The sequence below is a fragment of the Rana temporaria genome, chromosome 1, assembly GCF_905171775.1.
Source record: "Rana temporaria chromosome 1, aRanTem1.1, whole genome shotgun sequence".
Lineage (NCBI taxonomy): Eukaryota > Metazoa > Chordata > Amphibia > Anura > Ranidae > Rana > Rana temporaria.
In genome coordinates this window covers 336,641,536-336,661,244 of record NC_053489.1, presented here as the reverse complement: position 1 = coordinate 336,661,244, position 19,709 = coordinate 336,641,536, and the positions used below count along the sequence as shown (strand labels likewise).

Below are 19,709 nucleotides of genomic sequence, written 5' to 3'. Positions count from 1 at the left end.
ACTACGCCTGAATCTGCTGTTCTCCTCCTCATCTCTATCCCTTTTATTACCTGTTAACCGTTTTTACCCGGCTGGGAAATAAAGAGCACATAAAAAGAAATTTATTTGTGGACATTCCTTTACTGCTGCTGCGTGCATCATTCATCCCTAGACATTCGGAAAGAGCCATGAGGTAAATCTGCCATCCCATCTATTATCACCGACTCCTTCGGGGGTGAGCGCTACATTATTATTACAATTATATGCCTTTCTACTAGTAGTGACTTTGCATTAAGGAACTGCCTTGTCCAAACCTTGCTATCAAGCTTTGTGAGGCACCCTTTAGACGAGAGGCATTCAACTATTTCCTTTGTCAAAAATAATTATATCAACAAACAATATATACAATTTAATTCACTTATTAAAAACAATATACAATATATAAACATTCAAAAATAAACGGTAAAGAAATTATTATAGTGTGATGAGTTCTGTTTATGCACCCCCGGTACGATGGAATATTGAAGAATATTTAAAGGCAGCAACACTGGAAAAAACAACAAAAAAAAAACAATATATTTAGTTAAATACTTGAAAATAAAGGTACAGTTTATATCACTGATTTCAAATAATGATTTGAAATTCAAAACATTTCATCACTAACCTAGAAAAAACATGCATTGAAACTTTTGACTGTTCTCTGACTTTCCTGTTTGTATACTTGCTCTAGGTAAGAAAGTATTTGTGCCAATATGGCAACATAACAGCCAGGCAGCCAGCAATTTCATAGGTGCCCCCCATATTTCTCTATAATGTGCTCCTCCTTCTGAAAATACTAGATGCCTGGCTGTCCGACTTCTGTATATTCCAGGATTATTCAAGGTCTTTCTCTCCTTGGGAAATATGTTTCATATATTCCCCAATTATTTATTGTGTAGTAATTTTGCTGATACACTTTATTTACAATTTTTTCACAGAAGCCCTAAAGGGCATTTATCCAGCACCCATTACTACCGCAGTTACTTATTGGGGACGACATCTACATTGATGCTCACTTCTTGTTCTCTGTTTACCACTGTGTTGCCGCAATTACAGCTACCTCAGTTTCGGGGGATGATGTTCCCATAGCGCCTCCAGCTACCAATACTACCCATGTTGCTGAATATTTTTGTTTACTTATAGGTAAGAGTGCTGGGATTAAGATGTGGTTCCTTCTCTTCTTTTTGTTTTATTTACTATACAATTTGGCATTTATATTTTATTACAGACATACCTATAATACATCTGCTCCTTATGAGTGGAAGTTATCCACGAAACTTGCGTAGAGCTATTTATCGATGTATTGTCACAGCTACCACACCTCTACTATGAGACTTCCTTGAAAAATTTTGAATCAATTTTACAATATCATGTGTGCAATTAATCATGCCTATATGCAAGTTTGGGTTACATTTAATACATTTTTAATATATATCATGAACTATGTAGGAACACTTATGTGTGTATATATGTATTATTTTTCTATTATTTATTTTATGTAATTTACTGTCTCATATGCATCTATGTGTACCATTAAATATGTTAGTATGTATCAATTGATTCATAGATTCTGGTGGTGTGCTTCATATAAAGTCCCAATAATCCCCTACCCCCCATTTTTTCAATATGATTCAGGGATGGAAACATACGAATAGTAGTTGTTGTCTCATATAAAGTCCCAACACATTCTTATATAAACACTTTAGGTTAAGTATACCTGTATGTTATGTCAAAGCTGATATGCATCAGGTTCAGACATTTTTCAAGACATTTGAAAAATATCAAACAGTTCTACTGAACCAAAAGACACTACCAAATGTGCCTGGACTAGCACCTTTTACTGTTTCATTTTTTAACTACCTGTCATGCAACTTGCATGCCAGCCTCCCAGCTACTTATTCATGTTCCCATGGACTTGAGAGCTCTTCATTCTCATTTGTAACAATGTAGATACAGCATATACATTGTCTTCTATAGCTTTTTTTTGCTTTATATCAGTTTTTATGTTCCTGACCTATATAAATTAACCTGTGGGTATGGAGTAGTTGGATCCTGATGACCATGCCAAGTTGTGGGCGGGGTTACTCACTCTGCACATGGGGTACCTTTTGTCTTGAATGCGCTCACCAATGTCTGGGACCAGGTGGGGACTGCGGTCATGTGAAAATCAAAAATGTAGGCAAATCCCCAACTAAGTGCCAGTTCACACCAGACACAGTTCTGTTTAGTTCTGTGCACTTTTTTTCTGCACAAAATGCATACACATTGTTTTTCATGTATTCCAATGGCTCTAGTTCACACCAAGCAGTCAGTTTCCGGTCAGTTTCTGCACCAGAAACTAACTGCATGGTGTGAACTAGAGCCATTGGAATACATGCAAAACACTGCGCATGCATTTTGTGCAGAAAAAATGCACACAAAACTGTACAGAATTGCGTCTGGTGTGAACTGGCACTTAGAGATAAGCCATGTCACTGTGAGCTCCTCTGAAAGATGCTATCCCATGAAACTACACACTGATGCATGTTGTATTTAGGAGGGACACTGCTGAGCCTGTGCCCTCTCCACCAGTCCAGCGTACCTATGTTACCTCACTCCCAGTTACAGAATGGGGTCCTGCTGTGCACATAGCACAGACCTCACGCTAGCACTTGTTAACTTCTTCACTCTCTTGCAATGTGACCAGGTCATGGATCTCCGTTACGTGGGTTCGGTTCTGATTGCTACTGGAAACTGACCGCTAGGGAAGGAGCCAAAGCATAGACCCCCTCGCTACCAGAGGACCCAGGACTTATACCAGGTACCACACTTCACGACTGGCTGCAATGTACCTTGCAGTAGTCCTTGGTCACCAATAGCAACTGCATTTCCCCCTTTTGCCTGCCTTGTCGAGCGAGTAGACCTTTGGTAGTGGCTTCACTTCATATCCCGTATGTGCTTTACTGACTCAAGTTCTTATGATATGCCAGAACCAACATGCATTCCTTTGAATAACTTTAGAGCAGGCTTAGAACAGTTGATGCAAGTTAAATTAAAAGTCTTTAAAAATCCAGTTCAACACGAAAAATATACATAACCTAACCCTAGCTACAACTGATTGGGTGCTCAGGAATACCTTCATATGTGGTGGTCCATAGCTTGCATATTCCATGACTGGGCTGTCCACCAGATCCCTGGAGTTTCTGATGGACTGTAAGGCGCAGCAGTCCTACAGCATGTCTGCTCGGAGTCCAAAATGCCACTGTGGAAGCCACTCTTGGGCCCTAGCCTTCCCCCTATTTATATCACAAATGGGCAGGCTCTATTCAAAAGCCCGGCAATAGCCTAACACAAATGAACTCTTTCCCCCAGCCTGGGCCACCCACTAACTAATCTAACATACCTGTTGGCAACCCGCCTACAAACCTCTGAGAAAAAAAACATTCATCAGCTTTACTGTAGCCACTTAAACCCCTCAAATCTAGTCTATGGGCTGGATTACTTTAGGAATTGCACAGGAATGCACTGCATGTTCATATGTGATTCTCATGCAGTTCAGTGCGGTGCAATTTCAGCCCATTCATTTTGAGGTATGGTAAATGCTTGTTAAGTACACTTATGAGTGGTGCATAAATAAATCACTTATAAAATATTTAAACATTTTAACTAGTTACCAGAAGTACAATAAAAGGCTATATAGTATGTGTGGTGCTCACCTGATAGGGATGAGGCTCAGAATGGAAAGGATGCCTGATATAATAAAGCAAGTTCCATCAAACGAGGTCAACGTGGCTTGGTAGATCTCATTGAATAAAACTGATGTCACAATTCCTGTAATTGCTAATGACAGTTGGAGTACAACAAAGACTTTTCCTGGAAAAAAAGTACAAAACTATTGATCTTATTCAATAAAATGTATTTAAATTAAATGCTAATTCTTCAATGCAGTTCCCCCTGGCAACCAATCAGCATATGTCTGCTGTGACTCAGTACAATGAATTCTGATTACTGCATTCAAAATTAGCATTTAGGGATGTGACATGTATTTAAAACATTTAAAATAAAATTTTAATTAAAAAGATTTAATTCAGTATTTCTGTTTATTCTATAAAATATATCATTTCAATATTCGTTCATTGTGAATATATATATATATATATATATATATATATATATATATATATATATATATATATATATATATATATACACACACACACACAGTAACTCACAAAAGTGAATACGCCCTAACATTTTTGTAAATATTTTATTATATCTTTTTATGTGACAACACTGAAGAAATTTCACTTTGCTACAATGTAAAGTAGTGAGTGTACAGCTTGTATAACAGTGTAAATTTGCTGCCCCCTCGAAATAATAATATCCCCAGCGAAATGGCACACACCTACAAACTCATTTTTCCACTTTTGTTGACTAGGACTAGTATGTTGCTAGAAAGTTGGGTTTACACTTGTGGTTCAGTAGATGCAATCTCTTGAAAAGGTGTATCCTTCCAAAATATCTCTACTTATTCCAAGCCCTACCGATACAGATACCCTCTCACTACTTTAAGCAAGTACATTTGCTCTTCCTTAAATTTATTTGGGCACACAAAAAATCGAGACTCCCCTGGCGACTACTTTCATTTCCCAAACACTATGGTGGATTAGCACTTCTGGATGTCCAGAAATATTATCAGGCTACCCATCTTGGCAGATTCATTGACTGGAGCCATCACCATAATACTAAACTTTGGGCAGAATTAGAACAAGCTCAAACAGATATCCCCGTTAAAAAGTGCGTTGTGGTGTTCGGGTAATTAGCCACCGGTATTAAAAGCACACCCCCTGTTAGGCACCACACTGCGTATTTGTTCGGGAACCATCTTTACAGCTTCCCTCTCCACCCATGCCTCCCCCTGTTCCCAATTTTAGGAAACCCGGCATTCTCCCCGGGCCTTGGATCACTGGAATTTAGGACCTTACTCCACTTAGGATGGGACCAAGCCTCCCACTTTCTGATAGCTGACCGCTGGCCGTCTATAATAGCGCTGATGAGTGACACTGGCTCCTTTAAGCTTCCTTTTTGGAATGCTCTACAAATTACACAATTTTTTTAATCCCATTCCAAACCCTCAACGTTTTAATCGTAGTTTGACGTCTTTTGAAGAATATTGCTCAGATGAGGGGACGTTGACTCAAGTACTGTCCAAAACATATACTTTATTAAATACTCCCTCTGACCAACCGCACTTACCATTTATGCAAAAATGAGAAACTGAATTACATCTTTCATTAATGCCAACAACAACACATTCTTCAATTCTCATTAAAGTTGTCAATCTGTACAAAAATCCAGAAGACCAATTATAAAATTTTGACAAGGTGGTATAATACCCCCCATGTATTACACAAGTTTTATCCCAATACCACAGACCGATGTTGGTGATGCCAAGTGGACAGAGGAACATTGCTCCATATATTTTGATCCTGCCCCAAACTGAAACCCTTCTGGGCAGTAGTCCTGAAATTTACAGAGCACAAGATTCCTGACAATCCTGCATTCTTTTTGCTACACGTTTCCACGATCTCCGCAAAGCAATAGAAAAAAATTATTTATACAGCATTTGTTAAATTAAGTCATGCATTCCTCTACTTTGGAAAAAACAAACACCACCAACTACTGTGAGCTGGTTACACAAAGTAGCGAATATAAACAAAATAGAAGATCTGATAATCACAGCACAGCATAAGCATGAAAAGTATTCTAATGCCGCGTACACACCATCACTTTATGTGATGAAAAAAAATGACGTTTTTAAAAACGTCACTTTAATTGACCATGTGTGGGGGAAAACGTCGTTTTATGTCTTCTAAAAAACGACCAAAAAAAATTGAAGCATGCTTCAATTTTATGTGTCGTTTTTCAAAACGTCAACTTTTACTTCACAGAAATTGACTGTGTGTAGCAAAAAAACGTCGTTTAAAACGACGTTTTTTCACCCGCGCATGCCCAGAAGCTACTTATGAAGCGAGCTTCAATGGAAAAACGTGGTGGAACGTAACCTCGCTTTGCTAGAACATTGTGAGAAAAACGATGGTGTGTAGGCAACTTCGTCTTTGAAAATTGAAGTTTCAAAAACGTCATTTTTTACTTCACAGAAAATGTCGTTTTTTTTCATCACATAAAGTGATGGTGTGTACGGGGCATAAGACTTGAAGGCTCTGGAATCTGTTTATACTCTCTGAAGAAGGTAAGGCCTCGTACACACGATAGGTTAAACAGAGGACAACGGTCTGATGGACCGTTTTCATCTGTCAAAACCGATCGTGTGTGGGCCCCATAGGTTATTTAACCATCAGTTAAAAAAAAGCCAACTTGCTTTAAAATACCGATGGATTCCTAACCGATAGGTCAAAACCGATCGTTAGTAGGTACGACCATCGGTTAAAAATCCACGCATGCTCAGAATCAAGTGGACGCATGCTTGGAAGCATTGAATTTCTTTTTTTTTCAGCACATCGTTGTGTTTTACGTCACCGCGGTCTGACACGATCGTTTCTTTAACCGATGGTGTGTAGGCACGACGGACCATCAGTCAGCTTCATAGGTTAACCTAAGACAACGGTCCATTGGTTCGTTCTCATCGGATAGACCGATCGTGTGTACGCGGCATAAGGCTCTTTTTGGATCATAAATGTCCTTTGCAAGATGCTTGGGTTGAATACTCTTGTTATTGGAGTTCTTTGCCATTTGGAACCACTTCTCCTTCTCTTCTCTTTTTTTTTTTTTTTATTTCCCTGTTCTGCCTCTTCTCACTGTAATCGTAGGCCACCGGTGGACATCGAGTCTGCTGGACCCGCAGCACGCATCGTGCCTGCTATCCTTATTTTATGAACTGACGTACAAGTACGTCAGTTTGCGCAGGAGTGTCATTCTGCCGACGTTTATCGGCATGAGCCGGTCGGCAAGTGGTTAAAGGCAGGGGATTGTGAGAGATGTTGGCAAAGTCACCCTATAAGTGCCCAAATAAGGACCTTTATATCAGTTTATATCAGCTGTTATGTTTATGAAAACTAGTGATTAAGATAACAATGGGTTATCCTAATGATATTATCATGTTTGTGGTCGGATTTACAATTTTAACAAACAAGTTGAGGTATTTTTTCATGTACACACGATCGGAAATTCCGTCAAGAAAACGGACTGTTGGCTCAAACTTACGTTGCATACACACAGTCACACGTCAAGAATGCGGTGACGTACAACACTACAACGAGCTGAGAAAAATTAAGTTCAATGATTCAGAATATGACAATGAATCCACATCTTTGCACAGATTTGGCCTTTTAAAGGCATGTGGTCCTAAACATTTGTTTAGCTGAAAAACAGCCTGTTTCAGTTTATTCGTTGTTTTCATTAAATTAAATGCTCAAAAAACGTTTTGTCTCACTCTCATTTCTTCTTGTTGCATGTTGAAGCTCTACTTGGAACCTTGTTAAGCTCCAACAATGTAAAATATGATTTTTTGCCATTTTTCAAGTGGTCTTAAACTTTTGATCAGGACTGTAATATTATGACCAGCAACAGTAGTCTTGTTGGCAGATTGAAGGAAGAAAAGACTTAAACCTCATACACATGATCGGATTTTCCGTGGACTTTCGTCCGAAGGGCGTTGACCACGAACTTGTTTTGCATACAAACGACACAAATTGTCGGCCAACAAACACGAATGTAGTTACATACTACGTGATTTTTCAGCTCTTTAGCGCCACCCTTTGGGCACCTTCTGCTAATGTTGTGTTTGGTGAGCGACTGACTTTTGTACACACGTTTGGTAAATCCGACAACAGACCATTGTCCACGGAAATTTTTTAAGCCTGCCATCCAACATTGTCCGATGGTGCATACAAATGGTTGGATTTTCATCACATAATTCCTGTCAGAAAATATGATCGTGTGTACGAGGCTTAAAGTGGTTGTAAACCCTTACAGACCACTTAGACCTACAGGTAAGCCTAGATTAAGGCTTACCTGTAGGTGCAAGAAATATCTCCTTAACCTACACGGTTAAGGAGATATTTTACCAAAAACAGGCACCAATGTCTGTGGCGCATTCGCACTGTAGACAACGGCGCAGGCGCACTGAGCGTGCTGTTAGTGAAGGTGATTATTCCATCATTGCCGGCTCCTGTGCACATGCGCGGGAGTGACGTCATCGCTGCTCCGACCAGTCACAGCAATACCCGGAAGTCACTCCGGGAGAGATGGTGGTATCCGAGGAGGCAAACGAGGACTGCTGCGATGGCTTTGATCTCAGGTAAGTACTACATAATGAGTTAGTATTCTATGCTATCCATCAGCATACATGTGCTTCCACTGAGGAGATTTTAAAGTGAGGCTACTTTCACACTGAAGCGCTGGGTGCGCTGGCGGTAAAACGGCACGTTTTGTTTGCAGCAATTTTCGGTCGCTAGCGTTGCGGTTTTAACCCTCGCCTCTTTGCGGCGTTTTGTGGGCGGGTTGGAGGCGCTACCGTCTCAAAGATGTGGCTGGCAGGACTTTTTTTTAGCGTCCCACCAGGCAGGGCTGGACTGGGACAAATATTTGGCCCTGGACTTCATCCAGACTGGCCCACTTTGACAGGTCTTTCCCATGGCGGCCGGACAACTTCCGCACCCCCCCCCAGCCACCCAAGCCCCCTCTCCCCCTTCACTAGCCACTAGCCATTCTACTTTATTAGAGTAGAACGGCTGGTACTGGTACTCTTATAGGCAGTACCAGTGGGGCAGCTAGACATTATTTCACCCAGGGCAGTTCGGTGCTCCCCCTTATGGGACAAGATTAGGCAGAAGTGAGAAACTCCCAGGCCATAGCTGTTGAGTCAGCTGTCTGTCCCCTCCCCCATGCTCCTCTGTCGTCCCCGCTGCTCCTCTGGTCCTCCCCCTGCTTCTCTGTTCCCCCCAGGTGAGCGCTGCGGGGAGGGAGAGGAGGTGAGCGCTGCAGGAAGGGAGAGACAGAGGAGCAGGGGGGCAGCGGTCCGCTGTCACTGAAGCCGGCCCACTGAGCCATCGGCCCACCGGGAAACTCCCTGTAGTCCCAATGGCCAGTCCATCCCTGCCACCAGGGCAACGATCCACTGTGAAAGCCCTCAGGCTTTCACACTGGGTAGAAAGGAGCTGCCCTTAATTTCTGGTTACATTGCAGGTGCTATTTTTAGCGCAATAGCGCCTGCAAAGCACCTCAGTCTGAAATCAGCCTTAGGGTCTGCAGTACACAGGGAGCCTTGACGGGGCCTGCAGCTTATGCATGTATTTGCAAATGCGTGCAACTAAGCCCCTGTTTTTAACGCACTGTTAGGTGAATTTGGTTGGTTGCTGATTGGTTGGTAAGTTGAGCTTGCAAACTCTGTGTGTTTTTTGACATGTGTTCACCCCTTCCAGTGCTCCTTACTGTGAAGACCAGTTATTTTTTTGTTTTGTTTTTCTAGTATGCTATGCACACTAGCTCATTATGCCTTTGTCTTTCAGGCTCTTTTTATATATTTTTTTTATATAGGAGGGTTTACTTCCTCTTTAAGACATAAGGCAGGTGTTTTTTTACACTAAAAATTAAACTGTACTGTCAAAGACACCATAAATACAAGGCAGTTTTTTTTTTTTTATGTCAGCAATTTCATTTTTTTTAAATGCCAAGAAAAGTTGCCTGTCTGAGTGTACCCAAGGGCTGCAACCTGGGAGTTGGTCATCAGAAAAATCTATCACTCGTGGTGTGGTTGGCTGTGAATACGAAGAGCTCCATAGTCTTGTGATTTGTTTATTGGGCAAACTGGACAACGGTACTACATTTTCAAGACAACAAGCACATGCCTAAATGGTGCTTGGTGATAATATACTTTGGGGCAGACCCACAAAAGGATTACGCCGACGTATCTATTGATACGCCGACGTAATTTTAAATTTAGTGCGTTGTATCTTTGTTTTGTATCCACAAAACAAGATACGACGGCATCTAAGATCGATCCGACAGGCGTACGTCTTAGTACGCCGTCGGATCTTAGATGCAATTTTTAGGCGGCCACTAGGTGGCGTTTCCGTCGAAATCCGCGTTGAGTATGCAAATTAGCTATTTACGGCGATAAACGAACGTAGGTCCGGCCGGCGCATTTTTTTACGTCGTTTTCGTTCGGCTTTTTCCGGCGAATAGTTAAAGGTGCTATTATGAGGCGTACTCAATGTTAAGTATGGCCGTCGTTCCCGCGTACAATTTTGACATTTTTATTACGTCGTTTGCGTATAGGGATTTGCGTAGAATGACGTCACCGTCGTAAGCATTGTCTTTTTCCGGGTTAATTTCGAGCATGCGCACTGGGATACCCCCATGGACGGCGCATGCGCAGTTAAAAAAAAACGTTGTTTACGTCGGGTCACGACGTATTAACATAAAACACGCCCTCATTACATCCATTTGTATTCCGCGCCCTTACGCCGCCAAAGATACACTACGCCGCCGTGACTTACGGCGCAAATTCTTTGTGGATTCTAGGAAAATAAAATAAGTTGCGGCGGCGTAGTGTATCTTAGATATGCTGCGCCCAGCGTATTAATGCGCCCAGGTATGTGGATCTACCCCTTTTAGTTTAAAATGTACTTCTACTTATTTCCTAGCTCCTATTAAAATACAGCTATTGGTAGTATTCTAATAACGGAGTTCATATGTGTTTGCAGCATGTCACTACCTAACCCAGTGTGTCAGTGAAGCAGTTCCAGGAGTCATGGTAAAGAACAGCAAACCCATTATACCAAGCAGCTTTCCTCTTTCCATAGCATCAACACTTTTCCACTATTTTCTCACAGCTACTCTATTAGACGTTTGATTACTCACTGTACATGACCTCTTAGCCAGACTTGGGGAGGTTGCAGTGAACTCTGTGAACTCTACTGTAGAAGGGAGACAGGCTCAACCAGATCAGCCTTATGTGTGAAAGTGTTATGCCCTGTACACACAATCGGAGTTTCCGTCGGAACAAGTTTTTTTGACGGAATTCCGTTCAAGCTGTCTTGCATATACACGGTCACACCAAATTCCGACCGTAAAAAACACGGTGACGTACAACACTACGACGAGCCTAGAAAATGAAGTTCAGTGCTTCCAAGCATGCGTTAAATTGTTTCCGAGCATGCATGTTTTTTTTCTCCGTCTGAATTTTCGATGGAAAAAGTCCGATGGGGCATACACACAGTCGTAATATCTGATGAAAAAATTCCGTCTGACTTTTTCCATCAGAAATTCCGATCGTGTGTACAGGGCATTATGCATTACAACCCAGACTTTAAATACAAAAGGCTGCATGCAGAAGGTGGCATGCTGTGTTTTCAAAATTCCTTGGCTCTTGAAAATCATACATACTGGGCTAGATTCAGATAATCCTGCGTAATGTTGTGCGGGCGTAACGTATCTCCGATACGTTACGCCGCCGTAAATTAGGGCGCAAGTTCCGTATTCAGAAAGAACTTGCGCCCTAAGTTACGGCGGCGTAACGTATGTGCTCCGGCGTAAGCCCGCCTAATTAAAATCCCAGTGCGCATTCTCGAAATTCCGCCGCAAATCGTCAATGCTTTAGACGTGAACGTAACTTACGTACAGCCCTATTCGCGAACGACTTACGCAAACAACGTAAAAATGTAAAAATTTGGCGTGGGAACAACGTCCATACTTAACATTGCGTACGCCTCATATAGCAGGAGTAACCTTACGCCGGAAAAAGCCTAACGTAAACGACGTAAAAAAATGCGCCGGGCGTACGTACATTTGTGAATCGGCGTATCTACCTAATTAGCATATTCCTTGAGTAAATCGACGGAAGCGCCACCTAGCGGCCAGCGTAAAATTGCAACTAAGATACGACGGCGTAAGAGACATACGCCGGTCGAATCTTAGTGAAATCTATGCGTAACTGATTCTAAGAATCAGGCGCATAGATACGACGCCGCAACTCAGAGATACGACGGCATATCTGGAGATACGCCGTCGTATCTCGTACCTGAATCCAGCCCACTGTATATAATAGTATTTAAATAGTAACAACTTTGCCAGAAAAATTAGCACATCAATTTTTAAAAATAAAAAGTGACATTCCAATAGTGTCCCAGTGCTTTTAGTAATCTGCATTCAGTGACAGACCTGGTCAGACAGACAATTTCAGGTTCTATTACTCTTCCAACACAGCGAGCGAGCTAGAAATTACTGTATTTATTGGTGTATAACACTCACTCTTTCACCCTGAAAATCGGTTGCAAATAGCGCGTGCGTGTTATACGCTGATACTGCAATTTGGGCTGCCTCGGAGAGAATGGTGAGGGGGCGGGACAAGCGCCTTCAGATTACATACAGCGAGAATCTCCTGTTTACTTAGCAGCCTGTGTAATAGGAAGTCCCGTCTCCTGGGCCAGCATTGGACCAGTGTTCTGTCTATCATAGAAGCCGTTCCAAGTGTCGGGACTTTGTATTAAGGAGGCCGCCGAGTAAACAGGAGATTCTCGCTGTAAATAATCTGACAGCACTCATCCCGCCCCCTTCCCTGAGATGGGCATTGATCAGGCTGCAATCATGGCAATAGTGAGGCTGGAGATGGTCATTGATCAAGCTGCATTAATGGGCAATTTTGAGGCTGCAGATGGGCATTTATAAGGCTGCATTGATGGGCACTGACTCTTATTTTGCTTTGAAGGTCTTTATTTATAATTTTTTTTTTCCCTGAAACTTCCCTCTTAAAATTAAGGTGCGTGTTATATGCCTGTGTGTGTTATATGCCGATAAATACGATAGTTCAAAATTAGTAAGTAACATAAAGGGACAAGTCTACTCACCATATGATGATCCTTGTATATGTTTGGATAAAACAGACCTTATTGTTGGCATTGGTATCAAAGAAAACATCATCACAGCTCGAGCTACAAAATAATTAAACACAACGTTTAATAACAATGTTTGCTACAAACATTTCTGCCTTACAAAATGCTATTAATGCCTTCTTTAAATCAGTGCAATGTATCGCAAAGTCGTTTTTGAATTAAACTGAAAAAGATGTTATACTTACCTGTTATGTGCAATGGTATGGCACAGAGCTGAGAGCTGTCCTTCGTATCTGGAGTACCCTGCCAACTCTCTTTACTCCTCCTTCTTGTGGGTGCAAACTATGTGCTTTGGGGGCACCCATGTGGAAGCCAGGCTGCGTGCACCCATAGACAAAAACAGCATGGCTTGGTCGTGCCCCCAACCCCCTCCCTTCCTAGAATTTAACTGACAGCTGATTGACGTTTTGACATTTCCCAGTGTGCATTGCGGCTAAGTCCGCCGCACGGGCCTATTGATTTAGACGTGGACGTAAACGACGTAAATCCCTATTCACGGACGACTTACGCAAACAACGTAAAATTTTCGAATTTCGACACGGGAATGGCGGCCATACTTAACATTACTATTCCATCTATTTGATGGAATAACTTTAGGCGGCCTATCTCTTACGGAAACGGCGTATCTGTAATGCGTCGGCCGGGCGTACGTTCGTGAATAGGCGTATCTAGTGATTTACATATTCTACGCCGACCGCAATGGAAGCGCCACCTAGCGGCCAGCCTAAATATTGCACCCTAAGATAGGACGGCGCAAGCCGTCGTATCTTAGATAGGTTTAAGTGTATCTCTGTTTGAGAATACACTTAAACTTAGGTCGGCGCAGATTCCGAGTTAGGTCGGCGTATCTACTGATACGCCGACCTAACTCTACCTGAATCTAGCTATTTATGTAAGCACATTGAGGAAAAAATGTATGAGCTAAAATTTCTTTTTCATCCCCAAAGGTGTCATTGTTTAGTTTGGCTTACAATGTCAAATTTGTTACATATACAGTATTTCACAAAAGTGATTACACCCTTCGCATTTTTGTAAAAATATTTTTGTATCTTTTCATGTGACAACACTGAAGAAATTACACTTTGCTACAATGTAAAGTAGTGAGTGTACAGCTTGTATGACAGTGTAAATTTTCTGTCCCCTCAAAATAACTCAACACATTTATGTCTAAACCACTGGCAAAAAAAGTGAGTACATCTCTAAGTGAAAATGTTCAAATTGGGCCCAAAGTGTCAATATTTTGTGTAGCCACCATTATTTTACAGCACCGCCATAACCCTCTTGGGCATGTGGTTCACCGACTGCCACTCTTCCATTCCTCCATGAGAGCATCATGGAGCTGGTGGATGTTAGAGACCTTGCGCTCCTCCACCTTCCATTTGAGGATGCCCGTCAGATGCTCAGTAGCATTTAGGTCTGGAGACATTCTTGGCCAGTCCATCACCTTTACCCTCAGATTCTTTAGCAAGGCAGTGGAGGTCTTGGAGGTGTGTTTTGGGTCGTTATGTTGAAATACTGTCCTGTGGCCCAGTCTCCAAAGGGAGGGGATTATGCTCGGCTTCAGTATGTCACAGTACATGTTGGCATTCATGGTTCCCACAATGAACTGTAGCTCCCTAGTGCCGGAAGCACTCATGCAGCTCGAGATCATGACATTCCCACCACCATGCTTGACTGTAGGCAAGACACGCTTGTCTTTGTACTCCTCACCTGGTTGCCATCACACACTTGATACCATCTGAACCAAATAAGTTTATCTTGGTCTCATCAGACCACAGGACATGGTTCCAGTAATCCATGTCCTTAGTCTGCTTGTCTTCAACAAACTGTTTGCGGGCTTTCTTGTACATCATCTTTAGAAGAGGCTTCCTTCTGGAATAACATCCATGCAGATCAATTTGATGCAGCGTGCGTCGTATGGTCTGAGCACTGACAGGCTGATCCTGCACCCCTTTAACCTCTGTAGCAATGCTGGCAGCACTTATATGCCTATTTTCCAAAGACACCTCTGGATATGATGCTGCACTCAACTTCTTTGGTCGACCATGGCGAGGGCTGTTCTGAGTGGAACCTGTTTTGTTAAACCGCCTGTCTTGTTAAATCGCTGTAACTGCAGCTCAGTTTCAGGGTATTGGCAATCTTCTTATAGGCCTAGGCCATCTTTATGTAGAGAAACAATTCTTGTTTTCAGATCCTCAGAGAGTTCTTTGCCATGAGGTGCCATGTTGAACTTCCAGTGACCAGTATGAGAGAGTGAGAGCGATAATACCAAATTTAACACACCTGCTCCCCATTCACACCTGAGACATTGTAACACTATCGAGTCACATGACATCGGGGTGGGAAAACGGCTAATTGGTTCCAATTTGGACATTTTCCCTTAGGGGTGTACTCACTTTTGCTGCCAGCGGTTTAGACATTAGACAGTTATTTTGAGGGGAAAGCAAATTTACCATGTTATACAAGCTGTACACTCACTACTTTACATTGTAGAAAAGTGTAATTTCTTTAGTGTTGTCACATTAAAGGTTAAAAAAAATATTTACTAAAATGTGAGGGGTGTACTCACTTTTGTGATATACTGTAGTTACATAGGGCCAGATTCACAAAAGAGATACGCCGTCGTATCTTTGTGATCCGCCCGTCCTAACTATGCGGCTGATTCATAGAATCAGTTACGCATAGCTAGCCCTAATATCCGACAGGTGTAATTGACTTACACTGTCGGATCTTAAGGATGCAATTCTATGCCGGCCGCTAGGTGGCGAGGCCATTGCGGTCGGCGTAGAATATGCAAATGCCTAGTTACGGCGATCCACGAAGATCCGCGCGTTCGTCGCAATCCCGTACGTCGTCGCTAGTCGTTTTTACCCGTCGCAAAGTTACACCTGCTTTAACATGGCTTATCTTTAGATCAGCCATGTTAAAGTATGGCCGTCGTTCCCACGTCGAATTTCGATTTTTTTTGCGTAAGACGTCCGGGAATACGAACCGCCGTAACGCACGTCGCATTTAAAAAAAACGTCGGGGCGCCGTAATTTCGCGCAATGCACGTCGGGAAATTTGAACACGGAGCATGCGCACAACGTTCGGCGCGGGAACGCGCCTAATTTAAATGGTGCCCGTCCCATTTGAATTAGGCGGGCTTGCGCCGAGCGCATTTACGTTACACCGCCGCAAGTTTACAGGTAAGAGCTTTGTGAATCAGGCACTTACGCTGTAAACCTGCGGCGGTGTAACGTAAATCAGATACGTTACGCCGCAGGGGAGCAACTTAAATGTCTGTGAATCTGGCCCATAGTGAGGTTGAAAATTTACATTAGTCCATCTAGTTCAACCAACAATATTTGTATTATTATTATGATCTGTAAGCCAGGCTTTCTATATATTTACAAGGCCATAATGCCTAGCTTTGCTTGTAGATTATTCATGTCTGTAACATGATCTGTAAAATATGAGGAAGGAAAAAGTGGAAGTGACATATATGACCGCAAATTGAGCCAAACTGAAATGTCTTTAGTCATATTTTAAAATGAATGCAAACTTTCTCACACACCGTATGTTAGGTTTTGTTGGAGTATTACACTCATATGTCTTGTAGATTTGTAAATGCTAGTGCTGTAAAATTACTCATATACATTACTGTAGATTAAATTACAGTATCTAATTTTGTTTAGAAAATGCTCTGATGATTTCTGTTTACCACTACAGACAAAAAACAATGGGCTAGATTCAGCAACAAGTTACGGCGGCGTATCTCCAGATACGCCAGCGCAATTTCAACTCTGCGCCGTCGTATCTTTACGCCGATTCTCAAAGGCAGATACGTTCAAAAAATAGGCTTCCTCCGCCGACGTAACTTGAATACGGCGGCGTATAATTGTGTGCAATTTTATGCTGGCCGCTAGGGGCGCTTCCGTTGTTTTCGACGTAGAATATGCAAATGACCTAGATAAGCCGATTCACAAACGTACGTACGCCTGGCACAATTTAGTTACGTCGTTTACGTTAGGCTTTTTCGGCGTAAGGTTACTCCTGCTATTAGGAGGTGCAGCCAATGTTAAGCATGGACGTCGTTCCCGCTTCGAATTTTGAATTTTTTACGTCGTTTGCGTAAGTCGTTCGCGAATAGGGCTGGACGTCATTTACGTTCACGTCGAAAGCAATGACGATTTGCGGCGGAATTTCTAGCATGTGCACTGGGATTCTTTCACAACATTAATTTAAATAAAACAGGCCCCCCTCATCCTGATTTGAATTAGGCGCGCTTACGCCGGCCCCATTTACGCTACCCCGCCGTAAGTTAGGAGGCAAGTGCTTTGTGAATACAGCACTTGCCTCTATAACATACGGCGGCGCAGCGTAAATACGATACGCTGCGCCGCCGTAATAATGCGCGCAGCTACCTGAATCTAGCCCAATATATCTATCGTTATGTATTTGGAAAGGAAATATATTAGACAATGTTGTATTTCCATAATGCATTGGAGACATTACAAAAGTGATCTGGAACTAAAGTTAAGATTTACTCCTGGGGAGAATAAATACAGGACAACAACATAAGTATAGGAAAAGAAAATAGTAAGACACCTTCCTGATTTTATACATACATTGTGTTTTGTTTCAATCTGTGCCTTGACATAGACACTTGCCTTGTACACATGTACGGGTTTCCTGGCGGACCTTTTATCGCCGGAAAACCCGAGGGGAAAACCAAGAACCTGCTCGGTTACTTTGTCCCCCTACACATGGCCGGGTTTCCCGACAGGAAAACTGTCATGAGAGCTTTGGTTGGGAAATCCGTCCGTGTGTATGCTCCACCGCAGTCTTTTCCCATAGGAAAACTGCAGGCTTAAAAAACGCCGGGAATCCCGGTGGGAAAAAAGAGAGCTGGTTCTGTCAGGAAAACTGCGATGGAGCAGACACACGGCCGGGATTCCCTTGCCAAAAGCTCTCATGGCAGTTTTCCCAGACGGGAAACCCATCCGTGTGTATGAGGCAACAGACTGCAAAAAACACACCTTTTTGTCTGTAAAAAGTCTGCAAATAAAAATCTGCCAGTTGTTATTCCTTTCCACTTTGTCCAAAGATAAAAACCTAATTGATTAGAATTTGACAACAATCAGTAGACACTGGCAATAAAAAAAAACATGCAGCCATGATCAGGTGCCTAAAGAAAATAAAGTACTGGATTCAGTTGTTACTGTTGAACTTACCAATGAAATACAAGAAAGTCCATCGTACAGATGCCATAATGAAGATACCAGCGCAGAAGGACAATATTCCCATTATAATTAAAGTTACATCCTTTAGACATCTGGAAAAAATCCAAACTCCCAAAAAACTGGTGATAAATATAAAATAACCAGCAGCGTTGGCATAACCAATGTACGTAGGACTAAACTTCAGAGGTTCTTTAATTAAAAATAAAGAAAGTACATCCATGGCTCCATCCACAGAGATATTGTACACTATAGCAGTAGCAAAAAGAAGAGCAATGAAAAATTTGGATGGCGTCAGAGCAGGGAGGCCCCCCAAAGGTTCATTCGTTTCACCCAGCAGGTTAGATCGCTCATTTGGTTCAGGTAAGTTTCCGTTATTGACTTCTTGCTCATCCATTCCATCACCTGAATTCTTACGCAGTGCTGTTTCATTATAAGGCTCTTTTAAAATAAATATACTATATAACAGGCATATCAAATAAAGTGAAACACTGCATATAACTAGGATTGCACCTGTATTATGTGTTATTGTAAATGATACAAAGATGTGTCCAGAAGCAAGGCTGCCCACACAACCAGATAGTCCATAAACTAATTCAATGACAATGAATTTGAAAGATCGTCTTTTTTCAGTTGAGCCCACGGCTGCCCAGGCCATAACCCCAGCCCAGTAGGTTGTGAACCAACCTGTTAAACCATTTAGAGCAGCAGAGCCAAACATCACTTCAATAGGCCAGTCCAAAAAGATGACAAGCAATAGAAAACACCTAGATAAAAAATACCCAAGCAATGGAACACATATTGTGACCTTTCTTCTGTTATTGTCGCCAATCTTTGCTAGGATATATGCTGACAACAATGGGGTAAATCCCAAAATGAGGTTGTGAATAATATAGAAGTTTGATATGGCTTTCTGTAGTGTGACCGAATGAGATGTGTTTAAGGATGTAGCAGTCCGGTTATAATAATCCTTGACCACAAAAAGTAATGCTGTATCATAAAAAGAGCTAGCAACCTGTGCCCCAGCAACCACTGGCTCAATCAAAGTCCTCATCATTATCATGACTGAACACTGTACTTACTACAGTTAAAAGTATAAATCCAGACAACGAGGAAGTTGATGATTAATATAAACGCAAACAGTAGAAAACCATTCAATGCGAAGAAAAGAAAAAATCCAGTAAAAATCCAGTCCAAGATATTAGATCTGCTTCCTGACAATGTTTTCTTCTGAGGACGAATCGTGCATTTGTAAATGATGTGCATATACAATGACTAAAATAGCCAATACAGGAAAACTGTGAATCTCACTGCACTTACTTCCTGATATGAAATACATTGCACGTGTGGGTGGGACAAGGGTTTGCATGCTAGCTTAGACAGGAATGTGGATTGGTCACAACAATTGACATTTCAAAACATTGTTTGCAAAATGGATATAAAGATTATCTTTAGAGCTTTTCTGGAAACTAAGTGTGCATTATTATTAAACGAAAAAGCGCAAATAGAGACGTGAAGGTCAGGGGCATTGCCGAGTTGGTGAACAGGGAAACAAATTTACAAATGAAAATTAATG

General features: G+C 41.9%; 1 protein-coding gene across 1 annotated transcript; it reads right to left on the bottom strand.

Annotated features, from left to right (window-relative positions):
• Positions 1-225: 225 nt before the first annotated feature.
• LOC120946539 (thymic stromal cotransporter homolog) lies at positions 226-19,393 on the bottom strand. Its single transcript, XM_040361148.1, has 4 exons — positions 18,128-19,393; positions 12,867-12,950; positions 3,714-3,870; positions 226-526 (listed from the first exon to the last, which is right to left on the bottom strand). The coding sequence occupies exons 1-4, from the start codon at positions 19,194-19,196 to the stop codon at positions 475-477; spliced, it is 1,362 nt and encodes a 453-aa protein (XP_040217082.1). The 5' UTR covers positions 19,197-19,393; the 3' UTR covers positions 226-474.
• Positions 19,394-19,709: the final 316 nt, after the last annotated feature.